This window comes from Ischnura elegans, chromosome 1, assembly GCF_921293095.1.
Source record: "Ischnura elegans chromosome 1, ioIscEleg1.1, whole genome shotgun sequence".
In the NCBI taxonomy this organism is placed as follows: Eukaryota; Metazoa; Arthropoda; class Insecta; order Odonata; family Coenagrionidae; genus Ischnura; species Ischnura elegans.
In genome coordinates this window covers 39,761,122-39,783,288 of record NC_060246.1, presented here as the reverse complement: position 1 = coordinate 39,783,288, position 22,167 = coordinate 39,761,122, and the positions used below count along the sequence as shown (strand labels likewise).

Sequence of the window (22,167 nt, the reverse complement as noted above, 5' to 3'; positions counted from 1 at the left end):
AAAAAGTTATTTGATTTTTCTAATCAAATTATTTAACAATAATTATTAATTTATAAATGATTAAACAATGTTATTAATAAAACGTCTTAATTGCAAAGATACGGTGTGTCATTTTAACTACCGCATCTCAAAAAAATTGTTTACGGACTATTATATTATATTTTAGTGGATGGGGAGGGGGATTAGAGAAAGGGGGGCGGCAAACTGATCATTGCCACCCCTGACCAAACTCCTAGTTCTGTCCCTGAATATACCCCTCCACGGTTCCCATACGAAATTTTCATCCACACCGAATCTCCTGGGCCGAAAACGGATTTCTGCCCAAGTGCGAGAGGCATTTATCCGAACTCCACCTTCCTACCAAGGTCACAGCGGGCGGAGTTGCACATTCCTCCCCCCCCCCCCGAATATTATGGGTTTTATTGTCTTAATTGAGAACCCTCTCCATATGATCTCCGCGAAATCACCACCCGTCTCCCCCGAATTTTTTCCGGCACCGGCCTTGCTGCTTACGGACATTGGTCGACACACACACAGACATACATGCAGGCGCGCACAGGTGGTCGGGTGGGAGTGACACAGTGTTGAATAACTCCCGCCCCCACCCTTGGATGGTCTCCCACCCCACCCCCCGGCCTTCTTCCATTCGCCTTTGTCGCCTCCCCTCCCTCCTCCCCCTCCTCCCAATCCTTCGAGGACCCTCTCTCTCTCTGTTATAAATCCCCTGGAGTGAGGAGGGAGGAGGTTTGTGTTTTTCCGGCTCGCGCTCTATCCCCGCAGACAGTCGCCACCTCTCGTTCCGAATGGACGCTCTCGCACGGAAGCGCTCCCTCATAGGACACGTGGTTTCCGCCACGCTCGTCATCACACTCTTAAAAGGTAAGAAACGGAAAAGGAAAGAAGATTCCCTTTCAACGCAATCATCGCTAGTACATACTTTCGGTTTCGTCCTTTCCGCACCACTAAAACGGTCTTTCGGGAAGCTATCCGATTTAGGAGTGTTACAGCCTACAGGACGAAACCTGAAGTCTAAAATAATTAATTTTATGTGCTGGAAAAGTCGTGTATGTAATTTCGTTCCGAGTGTGCACGGCTGCAGATTATGATATAGTAAAAGGGATTTTCTTGGTGCTCCAGTAAACTTCTCTTCTATTCCATTTAATTATTGAGCTAATATACTACTGAATTCCGTTTTATTTTCGTGGATGATATCGAAGTAAATTAATTCTATACGCGGCTCGAAGGGTTCCCGAATCGAAAATAAAAACTTAAGTGAGGTGATTTCAACACGTTAGGTGATATGTGCCCCACCTCATTTTTCTGAAATAATATTTTTTATTCTTATTTTTTTAAATAATGGTTAGGTTCGATTACTTTGATGCTTTTTTATACAATCTATTACCAATGCCGAGCTGAAAAATACCAGTTTCGCGCCTTAATGGCTATGCCTATTGGTTTCGAATAATACCATCCTCTCCAGATTATCTTTACGAAATCACCGCACTCCGCCCCCGAATTTTATTTCTGGCACCGGCCTTCTTGCTAATGAATTCAATGAATTAAATTGCAATGAATGAATTGAATAAGCAATTGCCCACAATCATACTTTTATTTCGACGTGTTTCGACGCTTCATCGACATCATCAAGGTACCTTGATGTTGAACAACTCCGAAGATAACCTCCAATTCTTTGTTATTTAATGGTAGACAGCATTTTTTCTTCGTAGTGGGAGTCATAATTTTACCTTAAGTTTATTTTATTTTTTATCACATCCCCCGTTAACAGCACATAACGGCCTTTTACAACGAGGGTTTCCAATATGAACAAAGTACAATACAAACATTTATGCCCTGGATAGGGATCACCTACCCAGGCGGGATTTGAACCCACGGCCTACGGTTTGGCAGGCGAAGACTTTACCCCACCGCCACCGAGGCCGGCAAATAGACATATAAACGTGTAGGCTAATGAATTTTCAGCTTTCGTCATTCACTCAAATATCCTCCTAGGTTCTGCGGCGCTGTTTTCCATAGCAGAAAAAAGATCGATCGAAAGCATTTGTCCCTCATTTCTACAAGTCCCGAATCGCAAATGAAAGCTAGACTAATGTAATTTCTTTTTCAGATTTCTTCGTAGGGGTAACTAATTATGTTATTGTATATATACTCCACAGACTGAAATGAGTACAAATCCTTCTATCCACCGGCTGAGCTCCTAGGTTCAGTGACGCTGTTTTTCAAAGCAAAAAAAGTTGGATTGAGAATCTTTTTTTCCCCATTTTCTCGTGGGAGATCGGGATGGCATATTTCCAATTTAAATGATACTGCTCGAGATGCTGACTCAGGTATTTCCGTCCTCTGCTCCCATTTTCTGCCTTGTGATGCCTTTTTAACTTAATCATAATGTAAACTAGGTTAAAAAAAGTTTTTTGAAGGGATCAAAATAGATAGGTACCTTATTTCCGTTTGTTCACATTGGATTGGCGTCCCAAATGTTTGGGAATACCCACAAGAGTGAGGTATGGAACAGTGTATGATAAAGAGCTAACTTACAGACAGTGGTGGAGGGTTTAGAGACTATAAATAAATTTTGATGACGAGAAATCTATCTGAATCAGGAGTGTTACAGGACGAAACCTTTAGTGTAAAATCATTAGTTATATGCTGGGAAACAGTCATGTATACTATGTTGTTCTAAGCGCGCACGGATGCAGATTATGACATAATTAAAGGGATTTTCTTGAGCTTCTCTACTATGCCATTTAATTATTGAGCGAATATACTCGGTTCCGTTAATTTTTACGGATACTATCGAAGTGAACTCTTTGTGCGGTCCTTGAGGTGGTACTTTTAAATTGATGCGTATACATAGAAAAGCATGCATAATGGGAGTATTTGTTACCTGCACGAAATATCGAATGAAACCAATCACAGAGCGATGTCTCGAAGTTCATCGAAAATTCCGCGCTAAGGTGACAATGTTCGCGGACAAGAAAATGTAGTTCATCGAAAAACTTCGTAACTGCCTTTGACTTCGCACGCTATACATTCCTCAGACCATAACACTGAGCAATTTCGCGATTCAGCATAATAAGCAGTTGCCACACCTTTGAGAGAACTTATGTAATAGTAATATATCTAATAGGTGGAGTATTCGGCAACAAAGTCATCACCAGCATTCATTAAATAGGTTATTGGGTTGAAGCAGTAATTTTTATTTTGTCCATGTAAATACATGATTACTTTTTCCTTAAAGTTACTTACCATCTCTCAATTTAGTACTTGTTAAAACTTGTGTCTTTCTTGGTGTTCCTCTGCCAAGGTGCCTTTCTTATCAATATCGTTTCAATGAAGAATATTATACCCTAAAATTTGGCCTATCAGTGCCTCCGATTTTCAGTATTTCCAGAAATTACCATTTATATTTCTCGTTTGTTGTGATTCTCTCCGTTTGTTCAATCCATTAAATCTCCATTTCATTCTCACTAAAATCACTTTTAAATTTATCGGTTCAGTTATCCTTGTTTCTGGCTTAGAAAAGGGCGCCTACAATAAATTTTCGGTTGCAGCGGTGTCCAGCGCATTTTTAGCGGTGTGCGGCACGCGATGGCATCGTGGCCGATGGTCCCTACAGAGGGAATTAATCACTAAAGATTAAAGATGGAGTTCCAAGGATTAAGACATCCAAAACTTAGATTTAATGTTGAATATGTATTCCAGTTCCGATCAAATTCTGGGAGATATATTTTATTTCCAGCCGGGTCAGACCGCGGCTTAGTTTCGTTTTCGGCGTCAGCGGGACGGCGCTGCAGCGACTACCTCTATTTTGGATTCTAGCAATCGTTTTTACATTGTTTTAATAAATTTTTGATTAAAATCATCGGCATTGCGTCACACTCACGCATTTAATCGGCGAGGTACTTTATTCATTTATTTTATTTCCAGAAAATGGTAGTCGTTGCACTTAAAGATATCCCAAAAATCTCTTGCGCTCAACCTCTAATGACTCAGGAGCTGTACCAGATTCAGGTTAAAAACTCTGTATCTTGGCAAAACTCGGAACCACGACTCGGGGAATATCATTTGAGGCTGAGAGATATTTAACGATCCGATGTATGGGCTATGGATGGGTCTGGAGCATTAAGTGACGAATGTGATATATCCATCAAAAGGTGTACAACAAAATTCACGAAGGACTAGTAATTCAACAAAATTAACGAAAAATTCACGCAGCAAAATTCATTCTGACGAACTGAGAATAAAAAATCGGAAGTGCTTTTCGCATTACACGCTGGTAGGGATAAAGATTCCCCTTACTCCTCTACTCTTCAGCTTCCAAGAAATGCATCCGGGCCGTATCAATCAAAACCAATTACTATCCGGTATGCAAATCAACCTCCTCTCAAGGAAATAGTCTAATAATCCTGTTGGGAGAGAGTGCACTTTCTGATTGCAGGTTTCTGAGAAAAGCGTTCTCAATTCAATCAAAAAGTAAACTTTCACAGAGTCATTTTATTGGAACAGAAAACGTAACCATCCCTCAATTCACATGTCATTTTGTTATCCTGGAAAGGAAAAACAATGAGAAAGTGTTTCCAACAAATAATTATACGTTGGGGTTAGTCCAAGTCTGTGCTTCTGGATAAAACCGGTCAAATAATTAATCTGCCTGAGAGGACAATGCTCGATTTCTAAACCTCTCGCTACGTTTGCTCATTCTGTACGTTCCTTCACCGTTTTCGTATGCCATTGCAGATGATCTCTAGTTATACCAATAAACGAATTGTACAATGAACCTGACCTTCCAATGAGAACAAGGCTACCAAGAGGACTACCTGTCCTTCGCCACCAGCCAGAGGAGACGGGATAAACCTCCAGCACCGGGTAATCTAACGGCAGAGCATGGAAGAATCCAGAATTCGAAAAAATTTTTATGGAGACGATAAAGGGATTTTCATACCTCTGTAGATATCTATATATCCATGAGTGATTTTAACGGCCTATTGGAACCCTTTTCAAAAGTATTTAATACGCGACATTCCTAATCTTAATATTCTAGCGATATATTACTGAGTCTCACAGGAAAGAACGTTAAGGGACGGGGGTTAACTAAGAATTAGGTCTTATTTAAGGCTAGAAAAAGTCTGAAAACTACAAATTCCCGAGGTTATGCCCAGCTACGACAATATATTCCAAGCTTACTAGAATATTACCTATACAGTATTCCAAGCTTGCGCCACATTTTTGAAGCTGATAACTGTGAAAAACGTAAGCGATACACGTAATACAAAAAATGATGGGTAAAAAAAATTAATACTTAATGCTCAGACTGTGATGGGTTTCTATAAATCAGATATGTACATCATAAAATACTTTTACAATCGCTCTTTTACTTTGACGATATCTTTTTCTATCTCTTGCTTATTAAGAGGTGATAAGAATATCTGACGCATAATCTTGTAAATCCTGGAATATAAGGGTGTGATGGAGATGCACCAAGTGAATTGGTAATTTTTGCAATTTACCGTAGTTAGACCTTGAACCCAGACTATAAAGCGACTTTTTTATTTAAGGAATACGCCCACCAGCAGCATGTGAAAATGAACTTAACGTTTTTTTTGTCCCGAAAGACTGCCGTAGGATATTCTCTTTTTCTTTTCAAAAGTTAGACATAGAATCAAAGAGAGAAGTATAACGGGAAAAATTCTTGATTTAAACATCTCACCCATAGATTTTAAACCATTTCATCTTGATATATTCAGCCCGTTTTCCCTTTGCTGGGGCTCGAGTCTTAACGAGAAATCCGGATATATTCCGGAAAAAATGCTGTATATCACATTATTTTTCGCAGGAAAAGCAAACAAACGTAAAAATAATTAAGAAGTAGAGAAGTGGAGTTTAAACTCGAACCTCGGCCCAATGGCGTGCATAATTTGTTCTACCAGATATTTGTGGTTCATCAAGAATTTATGAATAACTTAGATTTTTCCACAAGTAAATTCCTTTTGTGAATCAAATATTTACCATATAGGTAGTGTCATAGTATTGTATATTTTTATATTATTATATAACTACTTTTTCTGTTGAGTGTGAATCAATAATGATTTCTTTCGTGAGGGTAGAACACAGATTGGGAAAATCCCACCCATTTACCTCAGGGGTGTTAGAGGATATCCTGCAAATGAGGTATACGCAATGTAAGTGCGGCATGTTTGCGGGAGCCATGTGGAAAACCACAGAGGCCACTCCACAGGAACATCTCGCCCGAGATAAGTCAAACCAGAATGCGGTTCCTTTTCTTTCTTTCGCCATGAGTGATAATGGATGTTGAAAATTCTATTCGGGAATCTCCAGTCGTAGATTACCAGAGCGCACCGATGAAACCCTTTGATAATATTTGCAAATTTGCACAAACAGATGCCAGAAAACTAACAAGTAATCTTGGGCAAAAATGCTGCATCCGCCAACGGCAAAGGAGTTTGATTTACATAAAAGCGATACAATCAATTTTATATCCCCTTTTCCAAGCTACTACAACCATATGTACTGCAGTCATGTGGTCTCTGGGACTTCGAAAGTCAGATTTGTGAAATGTAACTATGTCAAAAAGGTAAAAATCTAAAAGATGCGGCCTGAAATAGGCATGAGCGCTTGAGAGACGGTACAAAATTCTTTAACTTTAAGTTGATTAGAGCCAAAAAGTATGGGATCACATAATTATTATTTGAATAATATATTTTACAGCCTATTAACACAAAACATTCAATAAAAATAAATTATTTCACAAAATGAAGCGTTGACATGGGAAAGGGAGTAAGTCACTAAATGTGAATTTTACGGGAGACGAAATAAAGAGGTTTGCCAACTTAGAGAAGCTTATGTTAGTGCACAAACGTCGTCAAACGTAGCAACTGATATATTGTACCAATTGACTTTCTACCTTGTCCAAGCCATTAGCATGTGTATGTACTACCTTCTTGAGGAAAAAAATGAAATTTCGATTTTTTTCTGACTTACTACCTTTCCCATGTCAACGCTTCAATTCATTCCACTATTTAGTGCGAACAATCGTGATCATAAAAACTGTAGTCTTCACCTATATTCAGAGGCGGATCTAGGATTTTTTTCCTGAGGGGCACAAGGGTCTGACAGGCAAACGATCTTCTCATACTTGAGAGTAAAAACAACGTACAACAATTACTGTACGAAATGTTCTTTTTATTTTTACATGAAAGTTATTAATATGAAATGAAATGATTGAGGCTTCATAATATGCAAAACAAAACGGGCGTAATGATAACAGTATTAAAATTGTATCTATTTTTCTAATGTCTGGGGAGGGGACGCGTGCCCCCTCCTAAATCCGCCTATGCCTATTCAAAAAAGTGACCGCATTGAGAAAACGAACTCGAACGATAACGAGCTCACGTGGACGAGTGCGCTGACCAAAATTTGCTTTCTATCCGAGGAAATATTTTAATGGAGGTTGCGGTTTGATATAGATCTATAATTGTTCGGAGATAGCAGCCGGGAATTCCAATTGAATTTCATGATCCCATGTGACGGAGCATGCAGAGAGCTTCATTAATATTCCGTATCGGCCAATTTCACATCGCCCGAGTTACTTTAACTACAATGAGCCGTCTTGATGACTTTCTCGCTGTTTTTTTTGCTGCTTACCTAAACCAGCTAAAATATATTGAGTATAACTCAGAAGTAATGAGACTGTGACGTAGCCAGGGGGGATGCTCGGGGGTGCGGAACCCCCGAAATACAAAAACACAATTATTTTTCGTAATAAAAAAACAAAATATTGAGATATAACCATAGCTTTGTAAGATAAAAATCATCATTCTGCTCTTTGAATTTTGATACTTGATTAATTCAGGGCTGCCTAAATGGGGAATCCATGGCAGTAGCGCAGCGAGGGGGGAGCTCCAGGGGTTCCAGACACTCTTCCCCCCCCCTCCAAAATATAAAAACACAATTACTTTGCTTCATAAAAGAAAACAAAATATTGAAGAATCATGAATTTACAAAATATTTATTTAAAAATGAAGTTTTTTCGATTATGAAAAATGTTAAAATTAATTTAAAACCCATTACTTTGTACTTTGTTTTTCAAAACTTTTCCCCCCTGGTTATGGTTTGGTTTCCTTCCCTCCTGGCTACGCCACTGCAATGAGAACAATCTTTAATTTATTTCATCCGATATATTGTTTTGCTATAAATGTGAACATCTCAACGGTACTATAGATGCATCTGCGAAAACAAAGCGTTTCTCGGAAAATACCTCAGAAACAGTTGATTCTTTATTTCACAATGTCCAACAGTGTATTATTTGTTCAATGAATGGGTTAGAGATGGTATCGCAACAGTTCAGAAAAACCAAAACAGCTGTTTTATGTTCAGTGAGAGGAGGGATAAACTGCCCAAGCCGTTCCTTTCCATATCAATTAATGTCTCATTCAATCCTGACTGCAGCATTTTGAGAATGGTAATTTCTTGCAAATTCAACGAACCATCGATTTGTTACGAAAAAATAATATACACATATTACCCTCAACGACCAGGGAAGCACTCTACAGGCAAATGTCTTCATCGAATTCCAACAAAATTCATTTTCCGCCTATATTTGTTTCTAAAATTCTCTCGCTTTATTTAGTGACAAAAATGATAGACCTAGATGTATTTTCAACAACAATCTGGAATTCAAGCGAACTCCGCGACCGAAGCTTGCACATCGCATAGAATTTCTACGCGCCGCAACGAGCGACGTTTTCCGGACGTCCTGAGAGAAGACCACGAGGGTCAACCATCCGAAACCAGCCGAAAGCAACTTGTCAAGCCTGCCCAACTATTCGCCTGACGACGCGTGCCGAGCGTGGAAGATGATCATGAATGAAAGTGCCTCAAGGGCATGTTTAGGCTCCCACTCGCTGCCAAGACGAGGCTTTCTCCGCTCGCACCGAATTTTTTCAAGCACGTCACCTATTGCTCTCGATATACTTTCAAGTGATACCGCAATTTTGGATATAAGCGATGGTATTGATTGGGTAGTGGAGAAAACTATAGTATCTAATTGCGCTTTATTTAGGGATACAACCTTGCCACGGCTGAGAAACTAGTGCGTTCCGATATTCCCTAAATCCAGACAAGTGAAACGGTAATTGCTATCCGGAGGAAAATTATTTGAACTTCAGCATTTTAACACAAGCTACTGTACCTAACGCGGATGACCCAACCAAGTGCCATTTTTCCCTTGATCAGAAGTCTATTCGGAACGAGTAATTATGCATATCACTTAGTTTTACGCTAGAGGAATATGGTCGCTGGTATGGTGAAATTTAAAGAAGAAGAAGAGGCATCCAAATAGATAGAATTGACGAAGTTGATTAAACAAGGCGAAGAGTACTCACAGCGTAACCACTTAGGAATGACTGACCACCAGCTGAAAATAGAGAACTGAGGGGCGAGGGATGCTGAAGTTAGCGTTGTGCAATGCGCAAAAATTAGGAAAGTGGGGAAGGTACAGGAAAAGAACGGACTTTACGAATGGTACGAAGTAATGTATGAAATGCGGTACTTCGATTATTAAAAGAGTAGTATTTTTGAAGCGGAGATGTGAAGCAGTAGAGCAGCGGATGAGGCTTTCATTAAAAACCTACCGAAACCGGCAAATCGTGTCGATTTATTATTATTGTCACTTCACCAGAAAACTTTGCCCTTTCAGCTACAGAAGCAACATAAAGATGTAAGCAGTGAAAGTGACATTTCTGTGTAAGAATGTAGAATACAGGAATATTTACTCTCTTTTATCCGTCAAAATTGGTGGTAAACGACATAAGGTTTCGTGGATTTTATTTGTCAGAGAATACTGAACCCATTTAAATAGTGAAAGGATTGAGGACCAATGTACACATGAGGATACATATTTTTATTGTAACCCACGTAGAACGAAGTTATATCAAACATATTAATTTATTTCATAGTAAAATAGTTGTTAATATTTATAAAGTATCCGAACTTTGTTATCACAATTTTTCATGTACACTTTGCTGACATATAAGTTTATGTTTAAGTATTCATCATCACTGGTCAACAATCCTAGGACTGGTTTGACGCAGCTGTCCACTCAATTCTCCTATCAGCTAATCTTTTCTCACCTACGTATTTCTTCTCTTTCTTCTCTCCTTCTACATTTAAATATTACAATAACAATTTGAAACGTTTTTTAAATTCAACTTCGACAACTCTCATGCAAAGAACTTACTTAATTTCTTAAGTGAGCTCAGTCAGGTGGTGCTATCTTCCGCGGTGAATTGTGTTAAAATTTCAAACGTGTCTTTCTAAGTTTTTGGAAAAAGTCACGTAAAATATTCAAAGGAAATGTTTAGTCTTGATGGGAGAAAGGCATTTGTGAAAGCTTTGAGTATCTCATGCGGTGTATCCTCAGCATGTACCAACTCTCGTTAAATGTTCTGGGAATCGCAACTATTGAGCCAGTATGAAAGCTCTTGGAAGAGATGAAAAGCAATGACTACGTATATAATGTCAATAGTTCTAGGAAAGGTTGCAGGTCGGCTTTACATCAAATCTTGACTCGTGGATTGGTGGAAGGTTACTGTAATGATTTTTAATCCTAGAATGCAATGCCTTGCTATGTATTCAATGGAAAGTTACTCAGTCGGATTGAAAACACAGTGTAAACATGACAAAAGATAACCGTGCACGGCCATTTTCTCTTAATGAATATGAAATATCAATGAGGAGCAGGATCCTATTGATGACTTCCCAGGACTCCGTGATAACTTGTTCAAATAAGAGCAATGCGAAGATGTTCCAGCAAAAAAAACAAGGACCATGGTCTCGATGTAGTAATACGCTGCGTAGGACCATATGCGTTCTTTTTTTATCGCTAAAATTAGTTAATAACGGAAAAAGTCGATAAAATAGTTTTGCGTCTAGCTTGCATGAATTCTTAACCTACCGATGACGAACGAATGAGAAAAATGTAATGCTAGTTTAGAATAGCGATGGTATCCTCAGTAAGCGAGAAAATACAGATGTAGTAGATGTAGACACTTTCGGATATGGAGGGGGGGGGTGGTATATCCCATTATAAGAAATGGCCTGCATTTGAAAAGTTATGGATTCCGTTCAAATAATGTATTCAATAATAAAATATAGGGATGCAAAATCAAGGCAGCGACCGAAGTGTCAAAATCCTGACAATTACACGACCTAACGCAAGGCCTAAGAGACTTCGTGCTCCCTGTAGTCAAGCCAAGTCGAATCAGGAAAAAAAAATTTCACGCCTTTAGGCATCGATGACGTATTGAACACCTCGAAGGCTAAGGTAACATTTCACCATTGAAGATAGCCCAGACAAAAGTTACAACACAATGTAACACCCTCGTCAGGTAAAGGCTACAGAACAGTGACCTTCAAGTGTGGCCGTAAAGCGCCCGCTATCCAATTTGGCCTGTTTTTCACACCTTATTCATTTGTTCCGTTCTTTTTATGACCACAACCCACACATGGATCACGTATCATAAGCGTTGATGACCTACATGAAAGATATTTAAAAAAAAGAATTAGGGTCGATTGGTAGAATTCCCCAAATCAGAATATTTCTTTATATCTCCTCTCGCCTTCTCTTGTTCGAAATACACAGGAAGGAAACGCGTACGGTTTGAACGTAAAATTTCCAGGCTATTGACGTCCGCATGAAGATCGTTCAAAAATATAAGTTTTTAGGTGATTCTTGAACATTTCACTAATTTCCTGTTTATTGCTATACGGATGGGGATCTAACTTTGACATCGTCACGGAAAATCATGTTCGCAATAATATATATATTGTGAGATCGCGCTAATATATTCAAAATTGGCTTTCATTCTCGACGCTTACTGTGTCAGAATGCGTTACAATTTAGGAGCTAATATTTATGTAAGCAAAACGCCTATTCATGCAATAATCTTTTGATGGGAGTCGTGAGAGCGGAGATAAGCGATCTGCGGCCGCCTTCAGGCTTCGCGCCGAGATACCTTCCGCCTTGAACTTTTCCTTGCATTAATGATAACGGTAAACATTGGCGCGTATTTTAGGTGATGGAGAGATATAAATTTACGGCGCTGATGACAGGAAAAATATAAATGTGTTGGTATGTTGAATTTTCAATATTTTTATTTTCTTAACAAAATGTTACGGTTTGTTTTAGATTCGCACGATTACTAGCGAAAAATAATAACAGTAGTTTTTACCTAAATCCCAATAAATTATGTATTTTTATTTGTTTATTTCTCCATTTATCATACATAAATGTTACATACAGCAAAAACTGAAAAAATCAGCGATACGTGAGATACATTGAAAGCAACAGCATCCATTTGACGCTATAAAAAACTTACTTTCGGATAGTAGACTTTATGATAGAGGAGGTGAATAATCTAATGATAACTCCGTTAAATTTTGAATCCGTCTCTAGGAGTTAAAGTAGAAAGGAGAAATCCATAAAAAAATAAATCAACAGTCGAAAATCAGCTCATGTAAGTTTGCTTAAATTATGTTGGTTCGGGAACATTGGCTCAGCCATAATTATAGATCATACTCACTGAAGCCAAGAGGCGTTCCCTCCTGAAGATATATCTATCTCAAGCAAAGCAAGGCACAAAACCACCTTGACAATCACCGGAATCTGAAAGCGGATGAAGGTGATTATTTTTGCACGCGAGAAGCACTGTCTGAGGGATTCATTTCCATTTTTAATGGAAGTGGGAGACAGCAAAAATGTGCGTTCTCGTGCCTAATCAGCAGCTTAAGCTACGGGGCGAAATGTTGAGGGGTTATTCAAGCAGTAATGTGAGAACCAGGGAAAGAATAAACATGGAAAAGGCTAGGAATGAGTGGTGGAGAATAAAGAGTAAAAATTCACTAATCTATAGCTCCACTTTTCACATTCACTTGTGATAGTTTGACGTGTCTTGGCATCAAAATAACGCCTCGAGCTGATTTAGATGATATTATAATCGTTTTCTTGGAAGCGTTTTGCATTCCGAGACCCACTTTTCTTGTGGAATCAGACGTTAGGAATATGCAGCTCATGTAGAGCGAAAACTCAAATTGCTCACCAAAAGGAATATGAAATGACATATCTTTTTAACAGCATGCTAGTTTTAATGTGAAAGGAAAAGACCAAATATATTTCTTATACTCTCCTCGGGCGCCATAAGTATTACAACCTCTATTTCCATGAACATGCGTAGATGCCTAGAGAACCGTGGGCCGAAATAATCTATTGAGGAGTAATACCTCTGCTCATGAGCTATAGAGTCTAAATTTGAAAAATTATTTGTATACAGTATATTTAATGAACTCGATAAGATGACATTTCAAGAATTATACAGTAAGTGTATCTTGGATTATTTTCTTTACCCGAAATCTAAAATCTTGGCATGTGTGAATATTTTTGGTCCTTAGCAGGTATCTGGTTGACGGATATGTTCACGAGCAGCCTCTCGCAGCCTGTAGGATGCTGCAGTTCAACGGAACAATTTGCTTTTATTATCATTATTACGGTAAAACTCGTGAAATGAGGGCAAGTTCTCAACGCTCCCCAATTATTTTGCGTTCAATTCAAATTCCTCATTTGATTTCTCAAAGCGGCTTCCAAGAGTAGCTAGGGCTAGAGGTATCAAACGATGCTCACAAAATAGAGGGCATTAGTGACTCCAGGAAAGAAAGATCTCGGTCGAGACGCAATCATGGGTCTTCACTACGAACTCTTGATTCCAGAAATGCTTTCTCTGTCAATTACGTGACGCCATATTATTCCCAAGGAAAGCTAATAGTATTCCTTGCGCACCGTTGGAAAAGTGATTTCAAAGAACCGACGCAAAGCTGTAAAAGCTGGTAGGCGAAGCTCCTTGACCCATCTCCAAAGATAGAAAAGGGAAAATACTCCAGAAAAATATTTTTTTGACAGTCGAACAACGGGGAAAGATTCCCAGGAAAAACGCCCAATTAGCGTCTGAGGTGTAAATTACTGAGGTGTAATCCAGTCCTTGGAAATTCCCTTTTGCGTTACGTTAGATACAAGGGCGGCTTGTCATTGTTTCAGAATACAAACTTTCTATCTCTATTACGCAGACAAAGGTATTATTGCATTCATCGTATCACGACTTGAACTCTTTGACGTCAACGATGAATTATCGTCCTTAAAATAGCATTTATCTATACTTACATAACATCACTCCCCTGGTTTACTAGAAGGATGCCTACTCTTGAACTGAATAAATATTTATTTTTACCATGATTGGCGGGCAGATGAAATCAACATTAGGAATAGAAGTGGACATTTTCATTTAGAATTTTTTCTGTTGGTTACTCATTCCTATTATTAATCGCATTGTGATCTTCATCGAGTAAAGTGAACAAAGCTCTTCTTTTTCTTAATTTTTCCAATTAAATTATAAATGTTGTTTTTAAAGACCACATTTCTAGGGAAACCTGAAAGGTAAGCATTACGTACTTAGGAAAGGGTCATATAAGGGATACCAATTAAGTTAGTTAGTCTAATCGATTAAATTCACCTTCAAAGCCTCAACTGCCCTGTGGACGACGCTTAAAATTAGTGCGAAAGTATATTTGCAATGGGGCCCGAATAACGGATGGAGGCTGAATATTTATCTTGAATTTATCTCTTTCACTTCTGTTCTTTTCCAACAATATTAATGAAAATTCAGTCACTCCTCAGCGTTAACTTACTCATTACCAAACAGTTAATTACTAGTGAAGTAAAAATCTCTCTAAACGCTAGAAACTCCAGAAAAATACATTCCCGGTCACCGCTGAGACAAAAAAATGCTTAGAACTAAAGTGACGGTTCTTTTATTTGGAGGTTGATCTCTCATATCACTCTCTAGTAATGAAATTAAAAATTCGTGTATGTTATACAAAAATACCATTGACATGTATCTACCCAACGCAATCAATCGCACCTATTTAAGTGCATACAATCTTTTAATTTTGGTTATGCTTTTATCATTGGGAGAATAGTTACATTGTTACCTTGGAGATTGATAACAAATCGAATGGAAGCACTGCCAATCCTTTGATGATACGGTTACCACATGCTTACATAGGAACCGGGAATCGGAGTTTCTCGAACAATTGCTTCCAAGCCATCGCGCTTCACTGCAGACACAGTAATGGAAAAAAACGATATCCGGTGTAGGAAATGTTCGAAAACCTATTTACCAGCTGTCAGCTGGGAATGGCATTGGAAACACTTCAGCGAACGAGAAAATACGAGGGAAAATGCGTTCTTCAGTGACTTTGGTCGATTTACCGCCATTAATCATAACAAGAGGTCACAGGACAATGAGAATTGCGTTCAACTACTGACCGATAGTCTTCGTAATAGGATGGTGAACCCCTCCTAGAACACGGCAAATGATTTGCATAAGTCCTAGAGCCATCAGGAAAACCTCGGAATTAACGTGAAAGGAACTCTCCTCCAGCCATTACGTCAGAATATCACCACCCATTGGAATACGCGCTTACGGTTACATTTCACATGGACTGCGAGAACTAGCAAGAAAAAATAGCTATAACTATGCATATTCAACTCGACAGCCAGTGACCATGAATCACGCACACTGTTGCGAAGAAAGTGTTTAAAACGACTTGCGGTTTGTAATTAAGCAAGCAGTTAAAATGAAGGCCCATTCCAAATTATGGTGCAATTTTTGTCTTGGCAGAGAAAATAACTTTTTCTGACTCCTCTCCTGAAGCATGGAAGATTTTTAGCGACAAAGCCGTGATACAGCGTCTTGAAGTACACCCTATTGCTTTGGTAATATTACACATCAGTGAAAAAATTAGAAAATCACAACGAAAAGAGTAAAACTAGCCGGAACGCTTTCCTTTGTTCATTCATAGCTCCTTTCAATTCTAATAATTAATTAATGGGTAATGGCAACATCGGTGAACTTTGAAATAGATTATTTCAATTTATCTGGAAAAATGGATCAAATTTGTCACATTGAAATGATTTTAAACTCCTATTTCCATTAACGGATCAATTTTCGTTGAACCTTGCAAAAATTTGTTCTCTTACAACGGATTGCTATGTTCATTTACTTCATGCATGTTTCTATTTACGAATTAAAACGTGAAATATGCTCTCCACGACTCTTAAAATTTTCAGATATGTCGTGGAATAAAAATGAGAATGGGTAAATGGATATCTGCCCTAAAATAATTATTCATTATTAATAATATTTATGAATGGACAACTTCATGAATTTAAGATTGCTAAAAATATTTATTTAAACGGCAAGATTCACTAACTCTTGATTTACTTTGTGGTATTACATTATAAGTTTTCCTTACTTAAGGCAATTACTTATACCACTTACGTGGTATACTTACTTATGTGGCATAAGTAACTGTCTGATATCCAGGAAAACTTAAACGGCAAGGTTTAATGCATTCAACAGATATTTCATAATATCCAGCATTAGACGTTGTAATTAGACTCATATCAGCTTTTATCTATGCTCCCAATTTGGTTTTAAGGGCAAATGAATTTTTTTATTGTTATAAGTAATATTTGGAAATTATAATTTAAGAAATTTTAACCTTTATGAACCTTTTGGTATGCCGTAAATAGTGCTAATATTCTTCTTCCTCTTTCTTTCAGTTGGGCTTGTGGCTGGAGATGCACATCCTTTTGATTACTCAGCTGGTCCTTATGGTAAGCAATAAAACTCTCTATAAAAGAGATACGAAATACATATATAAGATATACATGAAATAGATAAGATATACATGCGATAAGAATAAATTTACCCGCAAGAACTGATATATTTTCCTATGACAAGCGAAAGTGTTGCCTTTCAATGTCTTCATCGATCCACCGCCTTCGAACTTCGCATAAATTTGCTAGACCAAATTAAGTGACGTTTAAAAAGAGCTTCCCATTGCTAAATTTCTCTTCGATTCGACACTAAAGCCTGAATCACACGATCATTTTTTTTCGTCGCGAAAGTGATCACTATCGCGATCACTAGAGTGATCACTCGCAAAATGATCGTCGCCGGTAATTTTTTTTCGCGTTCACGATCGCTGAGGATTCCCATCGCTATTTTTCATCACTCGTCTGGTCGCTTTTTCCGTCGCTAAAACCGTCCCTAAAACCCCACATCAGCCAATCAGAACGCATGACCTTATGGTGTGATTTCAGCGCAGCGTTTGACAATTGTGGGAACAACATAGATAAACAAACACGCTATATATTTCCGTGATGCGGGTCCTATGACAACGAGTTGTGATATCGGAGATGATGCGAAAAGCGACGGCGGGAGTGACCGTGTGATTCAGAAAAATGATCACTGGAGCGATCGCTTTTCGCGACGGGAAAAGTGATCGCGATAGTGATACTTTTGCGACGAAAAAAAAATGATCGTGTGAGGAACCTCCGATGGCTTTTTCATTTATTTCACAATGTGGCTCATAAAATTTACGTGTTTAAAATTGCATGGAATTTCTGCGAAAATCCCGATCCACGGATTGATTGAGCCTTTGTCCCGGCATACATAACCTTTTCCTGAAAGAGCTGGATTATCGTCCTTCCTCTGTCGAAAAATCGCAGGGAGCATTCCGATTTGTCAGGGGAAAGTTCATGCGTCACGATCTGACGCGAAGGGTTTAACTGAGATCGACATATTTTTTGACAGAGCACTCACTGTTCTTCATCCGTGAAATATAGCAGCGACTCCGCTTCCTTTCTCGCGTCGCTGGTGATCACGAGAAGAGCTTTCGTGATCCCGATTGCGTGATTGGAAAGGTGCCCCGAGTTCGCATCGCTCGTGACGAGTCTCCAGTCGCTCGCATGTCTGCTCCTTCTTTGTACCCTGGTGGCTGATTCGTGCCTCGCCCCCCGCCAATCAGGTTAATTAGCCTCATCAAAAGGATTTTTAGTTTCACATCACCGCCTTCCCTATCCTGATTGTTATGCGGTCCAAGCTGTACTACAGCTCTTTTTCCGAAATATAACTCAATCACGTTCCTGGAACTGAGGCATCCTCACAAATAAAGCCGTGGCTGATTATTTTTCAGATAATGTATATAAGTCCTTCATAAGCTTAATCTTGGACACGTCACTTCATATTTTGTCAGTAAAAGAAATAGTTATCTGGGTTCAAGTTTTTACACATATATGTCATGTTTTATTCTCAATTAATTGAGCAACGAAATTACCTGATATCTGACAATATGTGTCGGTGACTATGAACCAAAAGACTATTTATAATAAAAGGAAGAGCAGCCAAATCTCGAGATCGGAAATGTTTTAAATTTAATGCTGTTTCAGAGATAAGTAATAAAAAGGGAAAACCTTCTCATCGAGGCCGAAATAAGCGAAGCAACTAAAATTTCTTTTCGAAAAACTCACATCTCAGTGAAGAGGAAGCATCGCTCTTCGTTGGGAAAGCACAAAATACCTAGCAGCGTTTATAGTCAGTGGTGTAGGGTAGGGAAAAGGGACGAGGGCCCTTGAAATACTTCACAGTTCTGTGGATGCAGAACAAATGCGAATGAAACACAAAAAGTGACCTTTTGACCATGAATTCTGTGAGTCATCCTCGATAATATGACTTCGTAAAAAATGAGAGGCTGAGAGGCTTTTGGTTTAGTTCTCTTTTTTTCTCCGTTGACCGTATCTCGTTCCGTAATTACTTTCGAGTCATGAGTAAGTGCGTAAACAATCCACCCCACCCGCAGGTCCTGCGATCTCCCCTTTCCAGTATCTTTTTCGCCCATTCAATTATTACATTGCGACCTGCAAACTGTATATTCTTTCGTGTTTCACTACTCTTTGGCTTATTAAACTGTCATGAAAGAAAAAACATATTCTAATGCTGGAAACGGTGTTGTACTAGATACACTCAGAACTTCTCTACTCGCGTGAATTTGGCAGGAATATCGGCCATTTCCTTCCATTTTCATTGCACTTTTCAACTGTGCCATTTCTTGTTTTCGCTTACTCTGTTTATTCTATATTCACGTAATTCCATATGAAGTATATTGCAGACTTAAATTCTCGCACATTGTTCATTGGATCTCTCCATAATTTTTAGCCTCTGCTTTCTGTTCATCTTCTTATACAGTAAAATTGTTACTCAATAGGGATCATGCTTATCAAGGATCATCAAGCTTAACACGAATTTTTATGTACGGGTTTTGTATTTCATATGAAATGCAATACTTTTTACCTATTTCTCAAAAATGAAATAGGATGTTTTTCAAACGTTAAAAATGGCTATTCTCTGGAGTTCCATAATTGTGGGACTTTAATTTTATCCCTTTCAAAAGCACATTATTTTTCAGTTGCATCCATTTCATACATTTCTAAGTGAATGACACGCAAAACGAAGGGCACATTGTTATTTGTAAAACAAATGCCAATAACAATGTATTTATACTTTATTGGAGAAACAAACATCGAGATGAATCACTTTCTCATCATGCAGGTAAACGTTTCAACAAAACATTGCGTAAATAAAGGCGTATGAAATACATTCAGTTTCACAGTATCTTCGGACAATTACCTCGAACATACTAATATCTTTTTTATAGAATATTCAAGGATATTTTCAATGACATGAAAACGCAATTGATAGTGACGGACAAGAACAACATTGCAAGCTCTGCAGTAGGCGATGCCATACCGTAAACGCTGTTTTAGGATATATTGAAAGTCAATCCTTTGAAGAGACTGTTCCTTTGGGAATATTCGTTTTTTTGTAAAAAAAAAAAAAAGGGAGGGAAAATAATTTACTACAAGGAAATATAGAGGCAGAGCTCTCAGCTGGACTTAAAATCAGCGGTAGCTGTGTCGGGTGCGGAAGAACAGAGAGCGTCAAGGTTAATAGCCGCGAACCGCAGGAGCATAAATCAGTGAAGCATTAAGTCGCTTGAACCCATGGGATCATTCGGGAAAAAGACCTGATATTTCTGCTTTGACGACGTATTCCATGGAATTTCCCATTCTTGGAGCTAGATGCAATAAGGATGGGCGGCCAGAGCCATTCACGGAGATGAGGATTGCAAGGGTTAGGCGTAAAACGATGCAAACTTCCTGGGCAAAAGGAAAAAGGAAATGGGGATCGTGAATGACGCCATTGAATCCGGACACAATGCATAGGCTTAGGTCGGCACATTCTGGAAATAAATATACTTTCAACAACTGAGATCCCAACTCAGCTTGTTTCAAAGCGTGGCAAAGAGCACGTCATTTGACAAAAAGTGTTCGGTGACAATCCATTGTATACTTCGTAGTTTAAGGAAAGTAAGCGTTTTACTGTATCAGGAGATGTGTGTACACGTGAATCAGTACAACGATGAAATAGAAAATGTCACCTCATAAGATCAAAAAGGCAGCAATCCAACTTTAACATTATTATCAATTATGGAGAAAAAGTTATATTCCACAACCTGTGAAGTGTAAGCATCCTCCAAGCAAGCGTGCGTAAACGTTTACCCCAACTATTCGCAAATCACGCTGGCAATATATATTCTACTGATCAATGAAAGAATTTGAAGCGAATTTTCGCCGAGCTTTAATGAGTTATTCATACTTTATTGAAGTAATATACCACAGTATCCTTCTATGTAAATCATCCTAATGGATTACAATTCTCGCAACATTTTTTCTGAATATTTGAATTTCTCTGAAAAAACAATTTCTCACCATCAATATTTTTTTCAGCTTTTACATATACCTTTATCACTTTGCAAATCTCGAGAGGACGACTCGAAAATCTTACTTGCCTCGCATCTTTTTAATGAGTGGCGATATATTACCAAAAACCCAAAATTCTAAACGATACCGAGTTCAAATTGTTGCAGTTAGGCCTGGTAGGCATCACATACACAGCGGGAGTGGAAAAAATGCTTGGCATAATTCCACAGCAGTTTAATTAGCAAATGGATTTCTAGCCTCGCAGTGTCATTACCAAGATACGTGTCGCACTAGTAAAATCAACTCAAATCACTGGTTTTATTGTGCTTCCGGTTACAGAAGAGAGGGGAGAGGATTGTGTGCCTGGCTTTGGGAAAGAGACTAAGGAAGGGGTCATTCGAGGAGTAATTGACTAGGGAGCTCACGCGAGGGAGACTATGAGGTTGATGGGATTGATCATATGAGATTGATTAAATCATATGAGAATTGGTAAAGTCAGTTAAGTTAGTATTCTTAAAGTTGCATGAGAGGTGGTTATATCAAAAATTTCTGATAAATTTTAATTACATTTCATATGAATACGATAAGAATGAAGCAATAAAAGCACACAATTTGAAGTACCCGAGTGAATTTTACATGTCCATTTCACGTCTCTTAATTGTGTGATTAATTAACTTATTCAGAAACACGGAGGACTACGAATTCTGGATCCCACTTACGGCTAGTTTCTCCTATTTGTTCAGGGGCTACATTGTGAATTCTTCTAGATCTTATTCTATCGCCCTTGAACCTCAGATTGGCACCAGTTTAAACTGCCGAGAGGGAAAGTGGGCCAGGGGATCAGGAAAAAACGCACCTTCAACCCAGAAAACTAATGAAGGAAAGAGGACAAAAAAAACAATTTTCACTACCGGAACAAATATATTGCCATCGATCGACAGACGTGACGTTAACCCTCAGCATAATATTTCCGTCACGTATCCATGGAACTTAATGGATATGGACTCCAAGCGGTCACAATTGAGTTGCCACCACGGTCGAAAAAGACCACCCGCTTAAACACCGTGCTTAAAATTGGATAATTACTGAACGATTGTCATTGATCTAGGTGCGCGGCGATGCGTTCACCAGGTCGACGATCGTATGCAACCCCGTCACGTAGGCAGTCCACACAATGAACCACCTTGGCAAGGTCACTTTGCAGAAATGTTTGCCGGAAAACTGAAATCCAACGCGAGCGTCACAAAAGGAGAGTGGCCGTAAGGTGGGGGCAATTGCAAGCAGTCTCATAATGACGATCGCACCGCGCTGAGGGGTTAATTACCCTCGTCATGTTGGGAAGGAATGAAACAGGAAGGAATCATGTGCTCTGGTACTGGAGGCAGGAAGGGGTTAATGATATCAACGTTTCATCACGT

At 38.8% G+C, this 22,167-nt stretch overlaps 1 protein-coding gene across 2 annotated transcripts in view; it reads left to right on the top strand.

Annotated features, from left to right (window-relative positions):
- Window positions 1-747: 747 nt before the first annotated feature.
- LOC124159252 (carbonic anhydrase 7-like) overlaps window positions 748-22,167 on the top strand; it is a 51,374-nt gene continuing 29,954 nt past the window's right edge. For both annotated transcript variants that reach the window (XM_046534946.1, XM_046534936.1), the window contains exons 1-2: window positions 748-879; window positions 16,709-16,762. In XM_046534946.1, coding sequence (XP_046390902.1) covers window positions 804-879; window positions 16,709-16,762 — 130 coding nt within the window. In that variant the 5' untranslated portion in view covers window positions 748-803. The remainder of the gene's footprint in view (window positions 880-16,708; window positions 16,763-22,167) is intronic.